The sequence below is a fragment of the Chlamydotis macqueenii genome, chromosome 14, assembly GCF_036417535.1.
Source record: "Chlamydotis macqueenii isolate bChlMac1 chromosome 14, bChlMac1.mat, whole genome shotgun sequence".
Lineage (NCBI taxonomy): Eukaryota > Metazoa > Chordata > Aves > Otidiformes > Otididae > Chlamydotis > Chlamydotis macqueenii.
Window position 1 is genome coordinate 17646082 of NC_141569.1, and position 16835 is coordinate 17662916.

At 42.7% G+C, this 16835-nt stretch overlaps 1 protein-coding gene across 3 annotated transcripts; it reads left to right on the forward strand.

Annotated features, from left to right (window-relative positions):
- Positions 1 to 99: 99 nt before the first annotated feature.
- Positions 100 to 11230, forward strand: SAR1B (secretion associated Ras related GTPase 1B). Of its 3 annotated transcripts, XM_086759048.1 has the most exons (8): positions 114 to 236; positions 719 to 795; positions 4704 to 4777; positions 8179 to 8298; positions 9091 to 9156; positions 9719 to 9822; positions 9982 to 10113; positions 10565 to 11230. In XM_086759048.1, exons 3-8 carry the CDS (start codon positions 4720 to 4722, stop codon positions 10679 to 10681), a joined length of 597 nt encoding a protein of 198 aa, XP_086615174.1. In that variant the 5' UTR covers positions 114 to 236; positions 719 to 795; positions 4704 to 4719; the 3' UTR covers positions 10682 to 11230. The 3 variants fall into 3 exon arrangements, with proteins under 3 accessions (XP_086615173.1, XP_086615175.1, XP_086615174.1); XM_086759047.1 differs by lacking the exon at positions 719 to 795 and having other exon boundaries at positions 100 to 236; XM_086759049.1 differs by lacking the exons at positions 719 to 795; positions 4704 to 4777 and having other exon boundaries at positions 100 to 236.
- The last annotated feature ends 5605 nt before the right edge of the window (positions 11231 to 16835 follow it).

The following is a 16835-nucleotide window of genomic DNA, read 5'->3' on the forward strand; positions in this document are numbered from 1 at the left end:
CCGGGCTGCGGCTGGGCCCGCGGGGGGAGAGGCGGCGCCGGGAGGGCACCGGGCGGAGCGGAGCGCTGAGCCCAGCCCAGCTCAGCCCAGCCCAGCTCAGCCCAGCTGCGGGGCGTGCGGCGCGGCCGGCCGGGCCCGGAAGGAGCCGCGCGCGGGGGCGGAGCGGGGCGCAGCCGCTGGTTGCGCGTCGGTACCGGTAGAGCGGAGCGCCCGCACTTCAGGCTCGGCAGCGGCGGGTGAGCGCGGGGGACATCGCCCTCGGTGGCCGGCGGAGGGGCCGGGCTGTCCCCGTACCCTGCCGGGAGCGGCTGGGCCTGGCCGGGGTGGGGGAGAGGCCGCGGCCTGCGCGGGGCCGTGGGCAGCGCGCTGTGAGGGGGGCTGGGGGGGGGGGGTGGGGGGGGGGGGCGATGCTCCCTTTCTTCTGCTCTGTCCGCCCGGGGGGAGCCCTCGGGGCTCGGCGGGCCTCCGGGGCGGGGAGCACCGTCCGGTGCGGGAACCCTTCACGGCTGTTCGGCAGGGCCTGGCCTCTGCCTCCCGCGGGGGTCTGGGGTTTGGCAGCGTTACCCCGTGATCCGCAGGTGCTGTGCAGCTCTGTCGCGGTGTACGCACCCGCCGGGAGTTATGTAAAAGTCTTATTATTTCTTCAGAACTTACAGCTTTTAAGATCAGGAGCGATTTTACGCTCGTGCTCCAACGTAGTGTTTTCATTTTTTGTCAGTAAGGACGCTGCTGCGGTAGGCCCCGCTCTGGCAGCGTGGCCTGAGAAGCGGTGTCGGTGGGCCCTTGGGGACTGCGGTGCGTGGTGCCGTTCCAAATACGCTGAAGAGCTTTGCTGAATCCAAATAGGCTGTCTCAGAGTAAAAGATGTGCTGTAACTAAATTGAAGTTGTCTGCCGTACAATATGTAATCTTCCTGTTTTTCAACCCAACTGGTAACAGACCTGTATGACGATTACCTTTTCTGGAATCTCAAAGATTACTTGCTATCAAAAAACTGATTAAAATACCCAAAGCGAATCTATGCTGTTACCTCGTTTTCAAACTCTTTGTCTTTTTCCTCAGCTTTAAAAATACTGCCTCAGAGTGCAGCTTCATATCATAAACTGGGCTGTAGGAGGCAGATTCCAGTTTATTCCCCGAGCTTCTTGGGGATTTTGATTTTTGTTGTCCACGGCAACGTTTTACGCTGTTAAAATGATCATGTGTGAAATCATCACCTTAAGTGACCTTGTTTAGATCTTGCTTGAAAAGCTGCAAATACGCTCTTAAGAGTAGACTTTAAGCTGTTGCTTGCGAGCGGCGCTCTGGGAGCGCGCTGTGGCTGGGGTGCAGGGTTGTGCAGTGAGGTTGGGCGGGGGTTTCTGTCCCGGCTCCTGCGCCGCTGCCCGCCCACGCGCAGCACAGAGTGGTTCCAGCTGTTGCAAGAGCTGCTCTGCTGGGTTTGTTTCCTAATTACTCCGTGAAGGGATTTAAAACTGTCTGTAAAAGCCTGATATCCTCTCTTATCTAAAGTTTCAGAGACTTTGGAAGTAAGCTCTATTCTAACTGGTTCAGAAGTGAAACGATGAATTTTTAACTATTTTTTCAGCCTGTAAAAGAAATAAGTGTGAGTTTGTTTGCTGGTCCTTGCTGTCAGCGATGTTCCCATCAGGAGGGTGGCTGCAGGTGGGTGGGAATTCTGCATCCCCCCCGCTGTCAGAAGTGGTCTCCAGTAAAAAAACCCCTCTCCTTGGTCTGTAGGGTTGCTTACGGGGTTCCACAGCAGTTACCGAATGATCCTTTGCTGATGAAATAATGTTAGCCAGGGTTGTTGGAGACAACAAAGTGATAGCCATCTGCTGTTGATGGGATGCTAGAAGCTGAACTTTCATGTTTTTGTTAAGGAGACAAGAAAGTTGGCGATGTCTGTAAAAATAGTTGGTGTCAAAAGATTGTCTTGTGTCCAGTACAGTTTTTCATGAGAGGCTTGTGTCTGCTTGCAGCTGGTTATTTTCAAGGAAATCCTTAAAACAATCTTAAAATAGTATTTTTGTTTTCCTTGTGGTTTGTTAACAGTCGTTGCCAGAGTTTTCGTTGTTCTGATTTTATGGTATTTTTAACGTGGGCCCGAGAGTTTGTGTGTGTTGAACAGCCTGGGCTCTGCCCTCGGTTCAGAGCAGCTCCGTGACCTGGACATCTCGGCAGCGTGACAGCTCCTGATACCAGTGCAGAGCCACTGTGGCTTTTTAATGCTTTGATTTGACACTGTGAATTATGTGGTTACTTTTCCTGTGTGACAAGAGTAGATTTAATATCTCTATTCAAATATTACTAGTGTGCCTTTACGATTAACTGCCCATTTTTTCCTGATTTAAAAAGCATTTTCTTTTAAGCGCTGCCAGCTGATACAGAGGCTGTTCTGGGAGTATTTGGGTAGCTCTGCTTCCAAAACCGCTTTTTTTTTTTTGTGGTGATGGAAATGTAACTGATATTATTGCTACTTCAGGTGTGTTTGTAGAGTAATCCTATTCTCACTTTAATAATTTGAATCTCGCTCCTTGAAGTCTTTTCTGTAATGCATAAAGATTTTTTTTTTCTTTTAGCCGTAAGTTTAGTAGAAGGAAAAGGTTAATACAGCTAAATGCTGTGAAGTTATTCTCACCTCAGTAATCTGAGCGCTTCTCTTACATCACGCTATTTGCCCTGATTTGCAGGTTATGCGAGTCGATCGTTTCTCTGAGCCCCGTAGAGGCTTTTCTCAATCGGTATTTTGCTCAAGCAATAAATAAATCTGCTGACGTGTATGTTCTGCCGTGTTTGCTTATTCTTGACCTTTGCTTTTTAGCCATGCAAGGGACAGTTTCAGTCATGACGTTGTGTAACTGGGTGTTTATGTATTGACAACTGTACTTGATATGTGTTCCTAAAACTTATGCCTGTTGCAGCTGATGGGTTGTTCACAGCAACATAGGATGTGGTAAGAGTTTCAGGTCTAGTTGTGGAAGAACCAAGACTCCCAGTGCTTCATCATCTGAACAGATGTTGTTCCCGTCAAGCAAAGATAACTAAAATATTCTTTCCTCCTCTTTCCATGTTATCTTTCTCTGATATACCTGTTGTTGCACAGTGGAGAAACTGTTTGTTGTCACGAGTATAATTGCTATGACAGATGCTTTGATTTTTATCTGACCTGTGTTTTGACTGCTCTGTGGTGTGCTACAGTCAGAGCTGCCCTGAAGTCATCTTGTGATGACCAAAGGTACCGCTGCAGCGTTGAAATGAGTGCGACGGGGCTCTGCCAGCTGCACTTAGCAGTGCAGTCCAGTTTCTCAAGGGTAGCTGGACTCCAGCATGCCCTGATCTTAGCAGGGTTGCATGCTCCAGTAGGAATTAGCTGGCTGAATGCTTCTAAGGCTGTTGCCCTTTAGTCTTTCAAGAGGTTTTCACGCTAGATACTAATTCACTGTGTCAAACTGATGCTTTCAGTGTGATTATCCTCACTTCAGATAATGAGGAAATTAAGATGAAAGCTAAGAAATTAATTGCTTATGGCTGCGCAGTGAACCTAGTGACAGCTTTATTCTTACGCCCCAACGCATCGCTTTGGCAGTAGCAGCAATTCCTCGTCTGTGCTACCTGTCCTCCCAGACTCTCCTGTGCCAAAGCTCCCCCGACACCTCTGCTGTGGCCGCCTGTTTGGAGGTGGCCGTGCCTTTGGTGGCAGAAGGGTTTTTTTCTGGGGCAGGAACAACTGAATTTGTCAGTCTGTGCAATCCATCTTGGGCACTTGCTTCTTTCCCAGGGACGAGTACGGCAGCCTTGTATTTTTTTAACCATACCACAAGGAAAGCAGAATAGCAGAGCTTCATCCTGGTAGCGAGGGGTGTCCTGCCTGTGATGGTTGGCTGAAGTTGGCTGATGGTTGTGTGGCACAACTGGAGTGTTGGTTACAGTCATCCTGGCTGCCTCTCAGCTCCACCTTCTGTTCTTGAAACTAAGCTGAAGGAATTCAGTGGAAACATGGTGTTCTAGAGTACTTTTAAAAAAAATAAGTTTCCCATTTAAGGCTTAGATTGTGGCGGCCTGTGCAGGACAGTATAGGAGGTCATGGTTTGAAATGGCAATTCCAGTGTTTTGTGCTAAGTAGCTGTTTCCCATTACAAGCCAAACAGACAGATTCTGTGTGGACAACAGGAGTTTATTTCGTGTGAGACTTCTCTGGATTCAGCTTCACAAAACTTCTTCACCTCCTATCGCCTCTGCTTCAAACCCCAGCAGCTCCCAGGGGTGGCTGGAACACTGACTCTGCACTGACATCCCTCTGTTCCTCTCAGAAGTGCCCCTTTTTCCTACTTGACAAGTTTATGTGAAGATCCCATTTGAAATCTTCAGTGAAACATCACACACCTCCACCAAACCGTACTTAAGATAAAATTATTTTTAATTCTTGCAAAGTCCATGTAGAGTCTTCCAAGGGAGGGAAAAGGTCTTTGCTGTTGAATCAGAATATCTGGATTCTGTTTTCCATTTCTACACTTTTTTTTTTTTTTTTTAATGCATTGCAGGGTTACTTCTTTGATCCATGGTGCAGATTACCAAAACAAAATTGTTTTTTATTTTTCACCCAAGACTTTGAATTACTTTTGTTACCTGTAAATGTCTTACGATATTTAATGTGCTGTTCTGACAGATCTTAAATGCATGGTGTTTTCTGTTTGTTTCAGACTTTAAGGTTCAGATATGTCCTTCATATTTGATTGGATTTACAGTGGTTTCAGTAGCGTATTACAGTTTTTAGGTAAGTTCTTTATTGTTTGGAGCTCTTATTTTCTGCTATTCTCGTATAAAATGTCTGCTCACCTCTGTTATCTTGAAACGTAGCCACTGGTTAAATAAAAATATTTTTGTTGGTGTATATTCAGTAACACTCAAACAAAAGTTTCACTTATCAATACCAAGTATTTCCAGAGGTACTCTCCACTCAATCTTACATTAATCCTTTAACCTCTTGAAAAAAAATTACATTTTCTTTCATGAACAGAATAGTTTTGATTTTTCTAATGATACTACACTTAAGCTGGTGTAGTTCAGTTGATTTTTATGGAGTTTATCCTGATTTTTCTCTGCTGTAAAGAACTGAACTCAGTTATTTTAGTTCAGTTCTTTGCACATGAGGATATCACTTGAGAATCGAAATATGAGAGACTGTCTACGAAAAATTAGTGCTGGCTATTGAAGCCCTTGCTCACGTTCAGCAGTGTGTTACTCTGTGAGTGGTGTCACTGAAATCGGTGTGAATCGTCACTGGCATCTGCTGAAGAGCCTCAGGAAAGAATTCCTTGGCCAAAAGAGTCCGCAATCCATATCGATCCAAGGTGAAATATTAGCTTGTGCGAAACAGGAGGGTAAAAAAAAGAACAGGAGGAAAAGGAATGTTAGGATACTGAAAAAAGGAACAGAAGTTGCAGATCACATAGGTAAAAGGCACGGTATAATTTACAAGTTTGAAGGATTTTATTGAGATGGATAAAAACCACTTGAGATTAAGGAATCATGGCAAGCTGTGCCACCTGCCTTTTATCAGTTGAAAGTTTAAACTTTTTCGCTGAATGTTAGACCCTTGGCCTACCATCAAAATATTAGCCAGTGAAATTTTAACTAAGTTGACTAATCTTTCTTATCTCCTTTTCCTTAGCCGAGCAGTGATTACTGCACGCTAGCCCGCTTTCCCATGCCTGTGCATGCAAAGTGTAATTCTGGTTAAAGATACTGGAGCTTGAAGTAGGAAGGAGAATTACTTTCAACATATCTCTCTTGTTCTAGAAGAAACACTTTCTCTTTTCATTCTCATTTACAATTACAGTTGAAGAAGGCTGATTATAACATTTGGGAAACTCTTCACAGTTCCCTGTGCTGTCCTGTCAGCAGGCTCCTAAGATCACTTTATGAAGTACATCTTTGCACCCATATACTTTTAGACTGCACAAAGAATCTTTATTTATATATATATAAGCTCTGGTCCTGATGTAGGTAATAGCTGAAATATTGCTGCTTATTCATCTTGCGTTTCTATGAAAGGCACTTGGGAAGCATGAAATGTTTCACAGAAAGCAGCGGCACCTCATTTGGGAGCAAAGGCTCCTGGATGTCCAGGCTGAGAGTGGCGAAAATATCATTGTTTTACTGTGGTTTAGCAGAATTTTGTTTAACTCCTAAGGTAAGTGTGAACTGGAGTTTCTCCTGTGACGTAAGGTAATATATGAAAATGTTTACCCACTCCTTTCTCTGTAAACACTGATACTTTCTCTTCCACTCTGTAGTTTAATAGTTGATATATATTTAGGCATGTGAGAAGGTGAGTTTGGGAAGTGAGATTTGTCGTGTTTGAAAGAACTGTGAAGACACTCTACAGTACCTGTAGTAGTAAAGATCATGAATCATAGAATCCTTAAGGTTGGAAAAGACCTCTAAGATCATCAAGTCTAGCCACCAACCTAACACCGCCTACTAAACCACGTCCTGAAGTGCCACGTCTGCGCGTTCTTTGAACACCTCCGGGGATGGTGACTCCACCACTTCCTTTGGCAGCCTGTTCCTTGACCACTCTAATGAAATAAGCTGAGGAATATGAAAGAATATTCATTCCTGCAAGTTACAAAACATGTCCTGCTGGAATGTGATCCCACAGATTAGCTTAAAGGCAGAGGGAGAGGTGAGCAAACAGCGGCGGTGTAAAGGTCGGCCAGGCAGAGACACGTATGCCCCTGGAACGCTGTGGCTTCAGCAGGACTGTCTGAGCAGCCACCTGTGCGACAGCATCGCCTAAAATCCTGCCAAGTAAAACACATGTGAGGATAACACATTAGATAAGAGGAAAAATGAGAGTTCCAGAAACTGATGTTGGTGGCTCACTCTGCTGCCCATTAGGAACATAGCTCTGTTTTTCCTTTGAAGAAATGTAATTTCAGCATATATGTGAATATATTTCCTCACCCTCTGTTGTAAGCGTTCTGCCCTCTTCAGCGCTCGTGAGGGCTCTGGGATCAGTAGTGGCTCCTGAGGAGATGTGCAGTGTGTACTGGCCATCCATGGGTCTTTGAAGAGGGAATAAAGGAAGACTTTTCCGCTTTAAAAAGGCGAAATTAAGAGACTTTTACTTCAGTAGTTTGTTCAGGACATAACATGATTTTTTTTTTTAAATTGTCTTAAAAATGTTTTACTTTGAATGTTAATCAGTTTGAAGCAGTGAAAAAGAATCCTGGCATAGGATGCAGTGTTGGCAAGTTATGAGAGAATTGCCCTTTGACAATCTCAAACTTAAGAAAAGGTGGTGGTTGTGTTTCAAACATCCTTCATCTCCTTCACAGCAACTGTTGTATTTAGTGTGATTACAGTAGAAAAATAAAGGGGGGAAAAAGGCGTTTTTATAAAGATGACAGTCAGTGAAAATAAGATTTCTTATTTCTGTTATGAAAGCATTATAACATGACAGCAAACGTGTCAGAATTGCCCTGACAACGCCATTAAGGATAAATCCATACAATTTAGCTGGGGGTATGGGTGACTGTTACTTTTTGTCAAATAATATATGAACTAACATAAAAGAATTAATACTAATTATGACTATTGACATTGAAACTAATTTCTCTGTAATATACTCATTGGGGTCTGAACTTTCTTTTTGCCTCTAACTAGGTTTTTTGTTGTAATTGGAGGCAGCTGAACAAAACACCCTCTGTTCAGGTCCAGGATGGTCCGTATTTTAGAGCCCACTGTCAGCACGGTACCCACACACCCCCCTTTCCACCAGCTGTAAGCAAAACTGTCCTTTTGCAGGGGCAGAGCAAGCTACACTGGCAATATTCGGTCCTGTTTTGTTGTGGTTTTACCAAAATAATGTACATGCATTTATGTGAGTGACACGTTTACGTCAATTGTGTGCCTCTCCCCTGCTGAGCATCCCGTAAGCTGCATGAGGTCCGTGTAGTGCAGCAGGGACGTGAGCAGGTGTGAATGTAGTTTGTACGAGTAGGAGAACGTGGATAAAGGGCACTGATAAAGTGCAGAGCGGAGCTTGACCCATCTGTATTTTGTACCATGGCTGTAACACTTTGCTCCTGGAAGCAAAATCATCGCTAGCGCTATAAATGAACTCCTGCCAGTTTAACTGATTAATCAGTAGGTCCTGCTTTGTTCTAGGACTGTACAAGAAATCAGGCAAACTAGTGTTTCTTGGACTGGACAATGCTGGAAAAACTACACTGCTGCACATGCTCAAAGATGACAGACTGGGCCAACACGTCCCCACGTTACACCCCAGTAAGTTCATATTGCTGGTTCCATAGCTAGAAAGTAAAGTGTTGCAGGAAACGCAGGATCTGATTATACATTGTAAGACCAACAGTGTAACTGGGGTGAAACAAAAGAATTTCTGGGATTGGAATCTGTAGATAGTTCAAGTAATATTCAGAAAAACATGTATAGGATAGTTCCGTGTGGTAAACTTAAAATTAAGAGGTGAGTAACAAGCAGAATGATGGAGCTGAGAGTCTAGATTACAGAGGCTGTGGGAAGTTGGGGCCTGCAGTGTTTGGGAGCAGCTTCTCTGTGCAGTGGAGAATTAGCATTTCTGTACACTGTTTTGATTTTGTGGCTCAGAGGTTGCTGAGGTTTCTCATCCTGGTAGCCTCACAGAAGTTTGACACAGGTTAAAAATGTGGATTGAAGTCTAGTAAGGAGGTGAGAAATTGGGAAAGGATGTGAAGAGGAGAAGCCTTGAACAGTGTTGTACGTGAAATGCCATCTTTGTGGCAAACCAGATGCCGGAGCCAACTGTTGTTTGTGTAATGTGTAGGGATAAATAATGTACATATATTCTCTGCTATTCATGGCGTTGTAGATATTTCATACGTGTTTTAACAGCAAAATGCTATTAACCGTTAAACAAACGTGTCGTTGATTTTGAGAGAAAATGTATTGCTCTGATTTGTTTTTGAATAATAAAATACTGAAAAGACCCAAGGCAAAAAGTAGTATCTGCATGCTAGAAGGCTAGACTGTTCTAACGCTCTGCATAATCTTCACAGATAACATAATTCTGTGTATTTTTAGCTTCGGAAGAGCTGACAATTGCTGGCATGACTTTCACTACCTTCGATCTGGGTGGACACGCTCAGGGTAAGAGAATACATTGACTCACTTCACTGAATTGAGTTAGAGTTGTCTACAGCTCGTTTGTTTCGGATCAGAAATACAACCCTGCCGCAGAAATCGACTTCCCACGCTCTCTTTGACAGTATGAAGAACATTCATTGCTCTGTTGTCTGTCTCCACCATTTGTCACAAATCCCAAATGCTGTTTGGCAAGAGCTACAATAGAACATAAATTTTTGAAGGATATCTGTATTTTGAAGAGGATTCTGTACTCTGAACTTCTTACATTTACCTTTAAGCTTTACGCTTCGAACTTATTTTGTTGACATAATTCTTGGGGAAATACAAAAAGTTTCAGTACATCAGTGTGCGTGTGGGATAGACAGAGTGGTGATTACGGGAAAGGGAATGATACTGTTGCTCCATTATTTCAAGTTTTGTGAAACATGAAATTGTGTCCTGAAGACTGGCAACATAAGCTAAGACTTCCAAAAAACCCCAAACTGTTGTTTCTTAATTACTGGTGTGCATTGTTCTGAATTTGGAGATAATTTCCTTTTGTTTCTAATTCACATCTTCCCTGTAGCTCGCAGAGTGTGGAAAAACTATCTGCCTGCCATTAATGGCATTGTGTTCCTGGTGGACTGTGCAGATCATGAAAGATTGCTTGAATCAAAAGAAGAACTTGATGTAAGTTGAAGTTTTTGGAAGTTCTGACTTTAACTTCTAAGAAATAAGCTCAAATTCCCTGTGTCCAACAGAGCTCTGCTGCTACCTGGACATGAATAGTAGCGGTTTGAACTTCTGCATTCTAAATTAATCTCTCCTCCTTTCTCCTTTCCTTTGCAGTCACTAATGACAGATGAAACTATTGCTAATGTGCCTATCCTAATTCTTGGTAACAAGATTGACAGACCTGAAGCCATCAGTGAAGAGAGGTTACGAGAGATGTTTGGTCTGTATGGCCAGACAACAGGAAAGGTAATGCTATTCTTTTTTTTTTTTTTTTTTTTCTTATAATTCCTCTTTTTCTCTAAGATTATAGCCTGGTTTTTGCAATACTGCACATAATCTGTGAAGTATGAATTGTTGTGGATCTCCAGTGGAGTAGCAGCTTTGTTGCACTGTGCTGATCTTGGCAAGCAACCTACAATTGGTAGCAAATGTTCTTTTTAATCTGGTTGGAAAGCTGTTAGAAACAGAGCAGGGAACTGTGAAGGCTGAATGTGGATGTACTTGAAAACATGCCTAGTGTGTTTCTCAAATGACCCTAATCTTAGTAACATGTACGAGTTTCAGATTGATTTATTTTCTAAAATTCCAGTATCTGACGCAATTTAAATGATGGCATTCCGTAGAAAAAAATGTCCCTGTAAAGAAGCTGTCGTCTTGTAACGGTACTGTAGCTCAGAATGCTTCTGTCTCTCTGCAGGGCAGTGTACCGTTGAAAGAACTGAACGCCAGGCCGCTAGAAGTGTTTATGTGCAGCGTGCTAAAGAGACAAGGCTACGGAGAAGGCTTCCGTTGGATGGCACAGTACATTGATTAATGCCCAAATCGCATCAGTACGTTCTGTCCCACGTCTGAATATTAAGTCTGCTCCTTATTTGATCACTCAGTGTGCGTAACTTGAGTTCATTTGACTGTTTAGTTATAAAAATAAACATTTTTAGCTAATTATATCATGTATGCTAAATTGTAAGTGTGAGGATTGAAGAATTGTTTCCAACAAGTTTGTAAGTTTAAGTACCACAACCTGTGAGCTTTCTAATACCATGCGACATTCTTCTGCAGCTTTTAATTTAACGAGTCTCCGGCACCATTTTTGGTCAGAGCAACTTTCCAGTACAGTATGTTTGAATGCACTTTTTAACAGCTAGAAACTATGAACATGTGAAAAAATATTTAATGCTTATGTTAAATTTTTTTATGTACTTTTTTGAAACTGGTTTTATAACTTTAGAGTATATAACCATCTTTCAAGGAATAATAAATAATTAGCTGATGGATAATTGCATGATGCCTTACGGTTTTCAATAATATACTTTCTTATGCAACGTCATGCAATAAATTTAAATCCAGTTTTTGGCAACTTTAATGGAAAATGTTTCATTTTAATGTGTCTTAACTAGTGAGGCTGCCTGATGATCTGAATATGTGGGATATTTTCCTGAAACACAGAAGGCCACGAAGTAGTTTTGTTGTATGTTAGAGTAAGGTGTTATTTTCAGACTACCAAATTCCATTTATTTTAGGATGTTAGTAGAAGAAAAATCTAATCTGATGGCCCTATAACCACCATCTTTAAAAAGTACAAATAATGTAAATCAGTGGTGCCAATGTAACTCTTGAACTAATGTCAAAAGTGGTCTTACTCTGCTGGTCTCTTGAATTAAACCCCTGAAGCAACACAAGCAATACAGATTTTTTTTTTTTTCCCCTTAAGAAATTAAGAATACCATTGCACTAAATATTCTGTTCCGAATTTAATTAGATTCAGAGTCCACCTGAAGATTTGCTTGTGAAATTGCCAGGGGGAAAAAAAAAAATTGTTGCCATTACCGCCTGTGAAAATTTATCAGCCCACACCCAATCAGCCAGTTTTATTTTTGGTGTTCTGAACTGGGACAAGATAGGTTGTTTTCTGTGGTTTTGCCCTGAAACCTGGCTAGTGTGGCACCTGCTGCCTGCCCAGGTGGCTTACTTCTGGGGTAAAACTTGGTTATCTGCAGTCCTTGTTTCCAAACTTCTGACCGTTTTCCCCATCTTTGAGTGCGTTAGTTCTCAGAGCACAAAACAGGTTATTTTTGAAGAAGTGTTGAAGCGCATGTGTCTGTTAATGTCGTGTTGATGCTGGCTGACGCTGCCCTGGAGCTGTGGTTGGTCTTTCCATCTGCTGGGTATGTTTTACTCTAATCTGTCAAACGCAGGTAGGGTTTCAGCCCTGGAGTCACTGTTTCACCATGATGGGTTTGAGTTTCGCTGTGTAGTTTGTTTCCCCCTTGTATGAGTATGAACTGCTGGAAGTCTTCATTCTGAATCCCTTTTACTCACTGGTGTAGGTCTTCTCCAAAATACTTCAGGCCTTACGTTTCCAATATCCATGGCAGCAAATGTATTTCTGACAGGTTTGATTTCATAAGTAACTTTCTCTCGTGACCTGCTGGGCTTGAATCTCAGATTTAAAGCCTGTAGGCTCAAAGCAAATGAATGAGACTTATTCCTTGCCTAAATCTGAACTTGTATGATTGAATATTGATGATCAATTCCCCGCGGCCGTAGATTGTGCATCTGAAGAGGATGAATAATTCAGAACCTAACTGATGTAAATTGTAACTGAAGTTTACTGCTGCACAGTCATATGCAAAGTGTTTGTGCATGGTGAACTTCAGAGTGACGATATCAGATATGTTAGCCATTTGAAAAAAATCTAAGAGAATTCTGCGTTTAAACTAATGCTCGGCTGTAGAGCGGTGTCTCTTGTATAAATCAAAACTGCAGATCCGAAATGGCCTCTCAGCAGCCTGTGGACAGTATGTGAGACTTTCCTACCTACAGCCGTTTTGTGCAGGGGACGTGCTTCTTTTTTCTCTCTAGATTTTTGTGATGGTGGTTATAACGCAGAGCACAACAGCTACATCGGTAGATGGGATAAATATTACAAATACTACTTGCAGCCACACCGTGGTGTTGATGTGGGAGACTTGGGACTGTGTTGCCTGTGCTTATGGAAATGAAGCTGGAGGTGGACGTGTTTTTGCTGGAGGCCACTTCCACAGGCTGAGCCGTTTCATGGGCACCAAGAGGTCCTCTTCACCTGCTCTTCCAACCAACTGTGAATAGTAAAGAGAGGAATGACAGCATTAAGAATTAAAAAAGGAAGGTGATACTGCTTTAAAAGTGTGTGTTAAGAGTACTTCTTAGTATTATGGAAATGCTCAGATTTCAGGTTTCCTAGTGTAGGGTGCTAGTTTAAATGGGGTTGTAATAAGGGCATGAAGAAATCTGGAGCCTGTGTTCATCCACCTGGGTATTGTGATGGTTCCTGTTGTGGGAACAGCTGATCAACACTCAGTAAAATACACAAATAATCTTGCTCTGTTTCATTCAGTAGAGGAAGTGTCTTTCTTCTGTAGTTTACATTCTGTTGTGCACATGAAAGTGAATGGGTGTTGTGTGTTGTTGTGTGAAGACTTCTTTAATAGACAAATAGACTGATGAGAGTTTTCCTGGTGGTTTATCATCCCTACCCTCTCCACATCTCCCCAGTCGTTTATTTCTGGAAGTTGCTTATTCCTGTGATTGTGACCAGTCTTACTTAACTTAACTAAAAAAAAAAAAGCAAGCAACATTCACATTTGGGTCTGACTTCTATGAATTTTTTTTGTTTGCACTTTTGACTATGCAGATTTCAATTAAACATCACTTTAAAGAATGTGAAAAAGAAAATTCATTAATAAAGATGTTATTTATGAAGTGTCTCATTTTGTTTTAACGTTGCAACAGTTCTTTAGGAGAAATGAATGCAGATTTCTAAGATATACTAATAACCACTTCTGACAAAGTGGCCTGTGTTTCACTGCAGTGACCCCATATGCTGGCATCTCTGGGTTGAATAAGATTTATTTTGCTTGGATTTAATTAAACTTGTGGTTTTTAATGTGTTGTGTAGCTGAGAGGCATTGCTGTATTTCAGTCTTGGTTTAATACATTTTTCAGCAACAATTACTGGTATTGGAGATGGGAAGGATCTTTGAGCTTTCTCATTTATCCTCTTACCAGATCGAGATGATTTCATTAATATTTCTGTATTAATATTAATATTCTGTTCAGGTACTGTCTGTGGTGTGCCAAAGATGACCTATGGCATTCACTGGAATACAATACCTGCATGCCTGTGAGCTTTATTGTGTTTTAATAATTGGAATTGAACGCCAAATGGAACATTTGGCATCCACTCATTCATGACTAAAGTCGGGTCAGAAAAAGGATGGTGGTGGTCTCCAGTCCCAGTGAATTCACAGGTCTGCTTGACGTTGAATTGTTCTCTTGTTTGTACCGTCAGAGTATTTGGTTGTTGCCACCCAAAGCCCAGTATTTCTATTGACTACAACATGCTCAGATGTAGTGAAGATAACATAATTGTTATTTCTGGACTTAGGAGTTACATTAAAAACAGCCTAATCCACTGGCTGTCAGTGACTTGCACTTAGAGAAACCGTTTCTTGCTCTGGTATCTCAGTGGGGAACTAAACATTTTCTGTTTTGGAATGTGAGTGCTCTAAATGTTTAAAAGCATAACTTGTGTAATAAACTGCGGAAGAAAAGCTAAAGATGAAAGTGTTCTTAAAGATGTTCTTTATGTGGTGTTTGTTACTACGTTATCCCATCCCATGCTTGAAATTAAGGTATCGGGAATAGAAAATAAAATTCTGACTTGGAATTTGAAGAAAAGCGGCTTTAAACAGGTAGTTCAAAAAAGTGTGCTGACTTAGTACATGGTCTAGTAGTGAGTTTGGGTTTTTTCAGCTGGGTATAACAATAGTTCAGTCTCTTCTTTGCTAGGGTTCCTGTTCCTGTGTGCAGGGAAGCAAATCCTCTACTCAGAAAACTCTTCGAGCATGGAAAAAATGGCGTTTCCTTTGTTGCAGTTTTAAAATGAGGTGCAAGAATCTGATGTTACAGGCAAGTGATACTGTCTTAGAATCCAGCTGCGCTCTAGGATTGGCAGTCTTGGTGGGGCTGTCTTGAGTGGGGTGCTTATCAAAGTGAGTCCACTCAACCCTGTTTGACACAGCCCGCGAGAAAGCCTGTTAACATACTGTGACAGAGAACTGTTTTCCAATCCTAACGATATGTCCTCCTTAGTTTATATTTTTCAAATTATTCCTTACTTGGTTGCTTTTGAACTAGAATCAGACATTTGTGCGGTGGTGAGCAGTTACGGTAAAACCCTTGTTTTTCTTATGACCCAATTTCTTAGTGCAAGTGTCCCATCTCACTAAGAAATTTATAGCAATGTTTTAGAGCCTTTGATGCCTTTCATTCCAGGATTTCGAAGCTTTCTACCTGCTAATGCTGCCTCAGCATCCTTGTGAGGCAGAGGGGTTTTGTTGTCCTTGTTTAACCTGTGAAGAAAGTGAGGTCCGGAGGAATTGGGTCGTACTTGGTCACTGCCTGAGTAAGAGCAGCAACACAGCCACTGCCAGCAATGCGGAATGAAGCGATGCCTCCCTTAACCCGCGCGCCATTTGGCAGTGTCCCACAGAGAAGTCAGAAGGCTTCATCACCTACAGCTGCTGAAGATACTGCCCAGACCATGTGTAAATCCGTGGTGTTTTGGGTCATTTCCTCTTGTATGCCAGCATTCATAGCAATGAAGCTGCTCCGAGCACGCACCGTTCACTGTCAACTGTGTTCCTTCCACCTGCGATGATATTTCGAGTTAAGAAGTTAAAAGAACAGCGCAGAAACTGGTGATGTGTAGAGTGGGTGCAAAGCTTGGGTCTATTTGTAATTTCTGATTCTCTTCCCTAAACGTGCGATGTAAACAAGCGCTATCCGTGAAAAGGGGAAAAATTAACGGCATACTTTCAGTATTTGGGTCCAAATGCCTGCTTTTGGCACAGGCAAATAAGAATTTGTATTATTTGGTTAGATTTTCCCCCCACAAAGGTGTTACTTTGCTGTCAGAGTGGTTTGATGAACTCCCAGGAGCAACACTAGCTGGAGCAAATCCTTGGCAGTAGCTTGGGGCAGAGATGAGCTGTTGGAGACCTGATCTTAGCAATTCAGAGATACTTGAGAACCCAAACCCAGGAGTAGATGCAGCAGCTTTGTTGACAAGGGGTGTACTGTGACAAGCTGCCGGTCTGGGAAGGCATCGGACTGGTGCTTGCAGCCCTGTGTGCAGATGGAGAAGCTGAGCTAAGCAGGGGAACATGATCTTACCTCGTCGAGAGGATCTGAGGTGGTTGCAGTTCTGTAGCACACACGGTTTCTGAGCAAAGGAAGCTGCTTTTCGGTGAGAATGTGGCTCCTGAGAGGAACGTCAGAGTTTGTTTTAAGTTAGCATTTGTTAATATATTTGTTAAAGGTTTGTTAAAACCTAAAAGCTTTGCTAGCAGCAGGAAATCGGGCAGTGAGTAGGCTGGAGGAGGGGGTCAGCATCAGGGACCACGGGGCAGGGTCTGCCGTGAGGATTACACGAGCATCTCCAGGAAATACCTGACTAAGTTCCTGGCTGTGCAGTAGAGGAAGGGAAAAATTAATTATGTTGAAAAAAATGTCCTCTTGCCAGCAAGGTAAGAGGGAGAACAATTATGAACAGGGCTCCTCGGGCTGCTCTGCCGCAGCTTGCTTGTGGGCTGAGCCCGGGAATTTGGAAACGCTGGTGCTTGTGAAAGCAAAGGGGAGAGAGAAATTCGCTGGTGATAGGAGCGGTGTTCAATCAGTCTGTGCGTGCTATGGTAATGCCGGCGTTCGTCAGGTTATTTTGAAATCTGCCTGATATCGTACCGTTAAGCTGGGTTTTGCTAAGCCGCTGGTCCTTGTTCGACTCTTCCCCAAGGACAAAGCTGAGGTCACTTGTTTAACGCACTTGACTTCTGACCAGAGATAAACACGAGCTGCAAAACTTAAAAACGTATTTTAAGCGCTCTCATGACTGTTGGCACTCGGAGCTGGAGTTTGAGTTCAGCCTA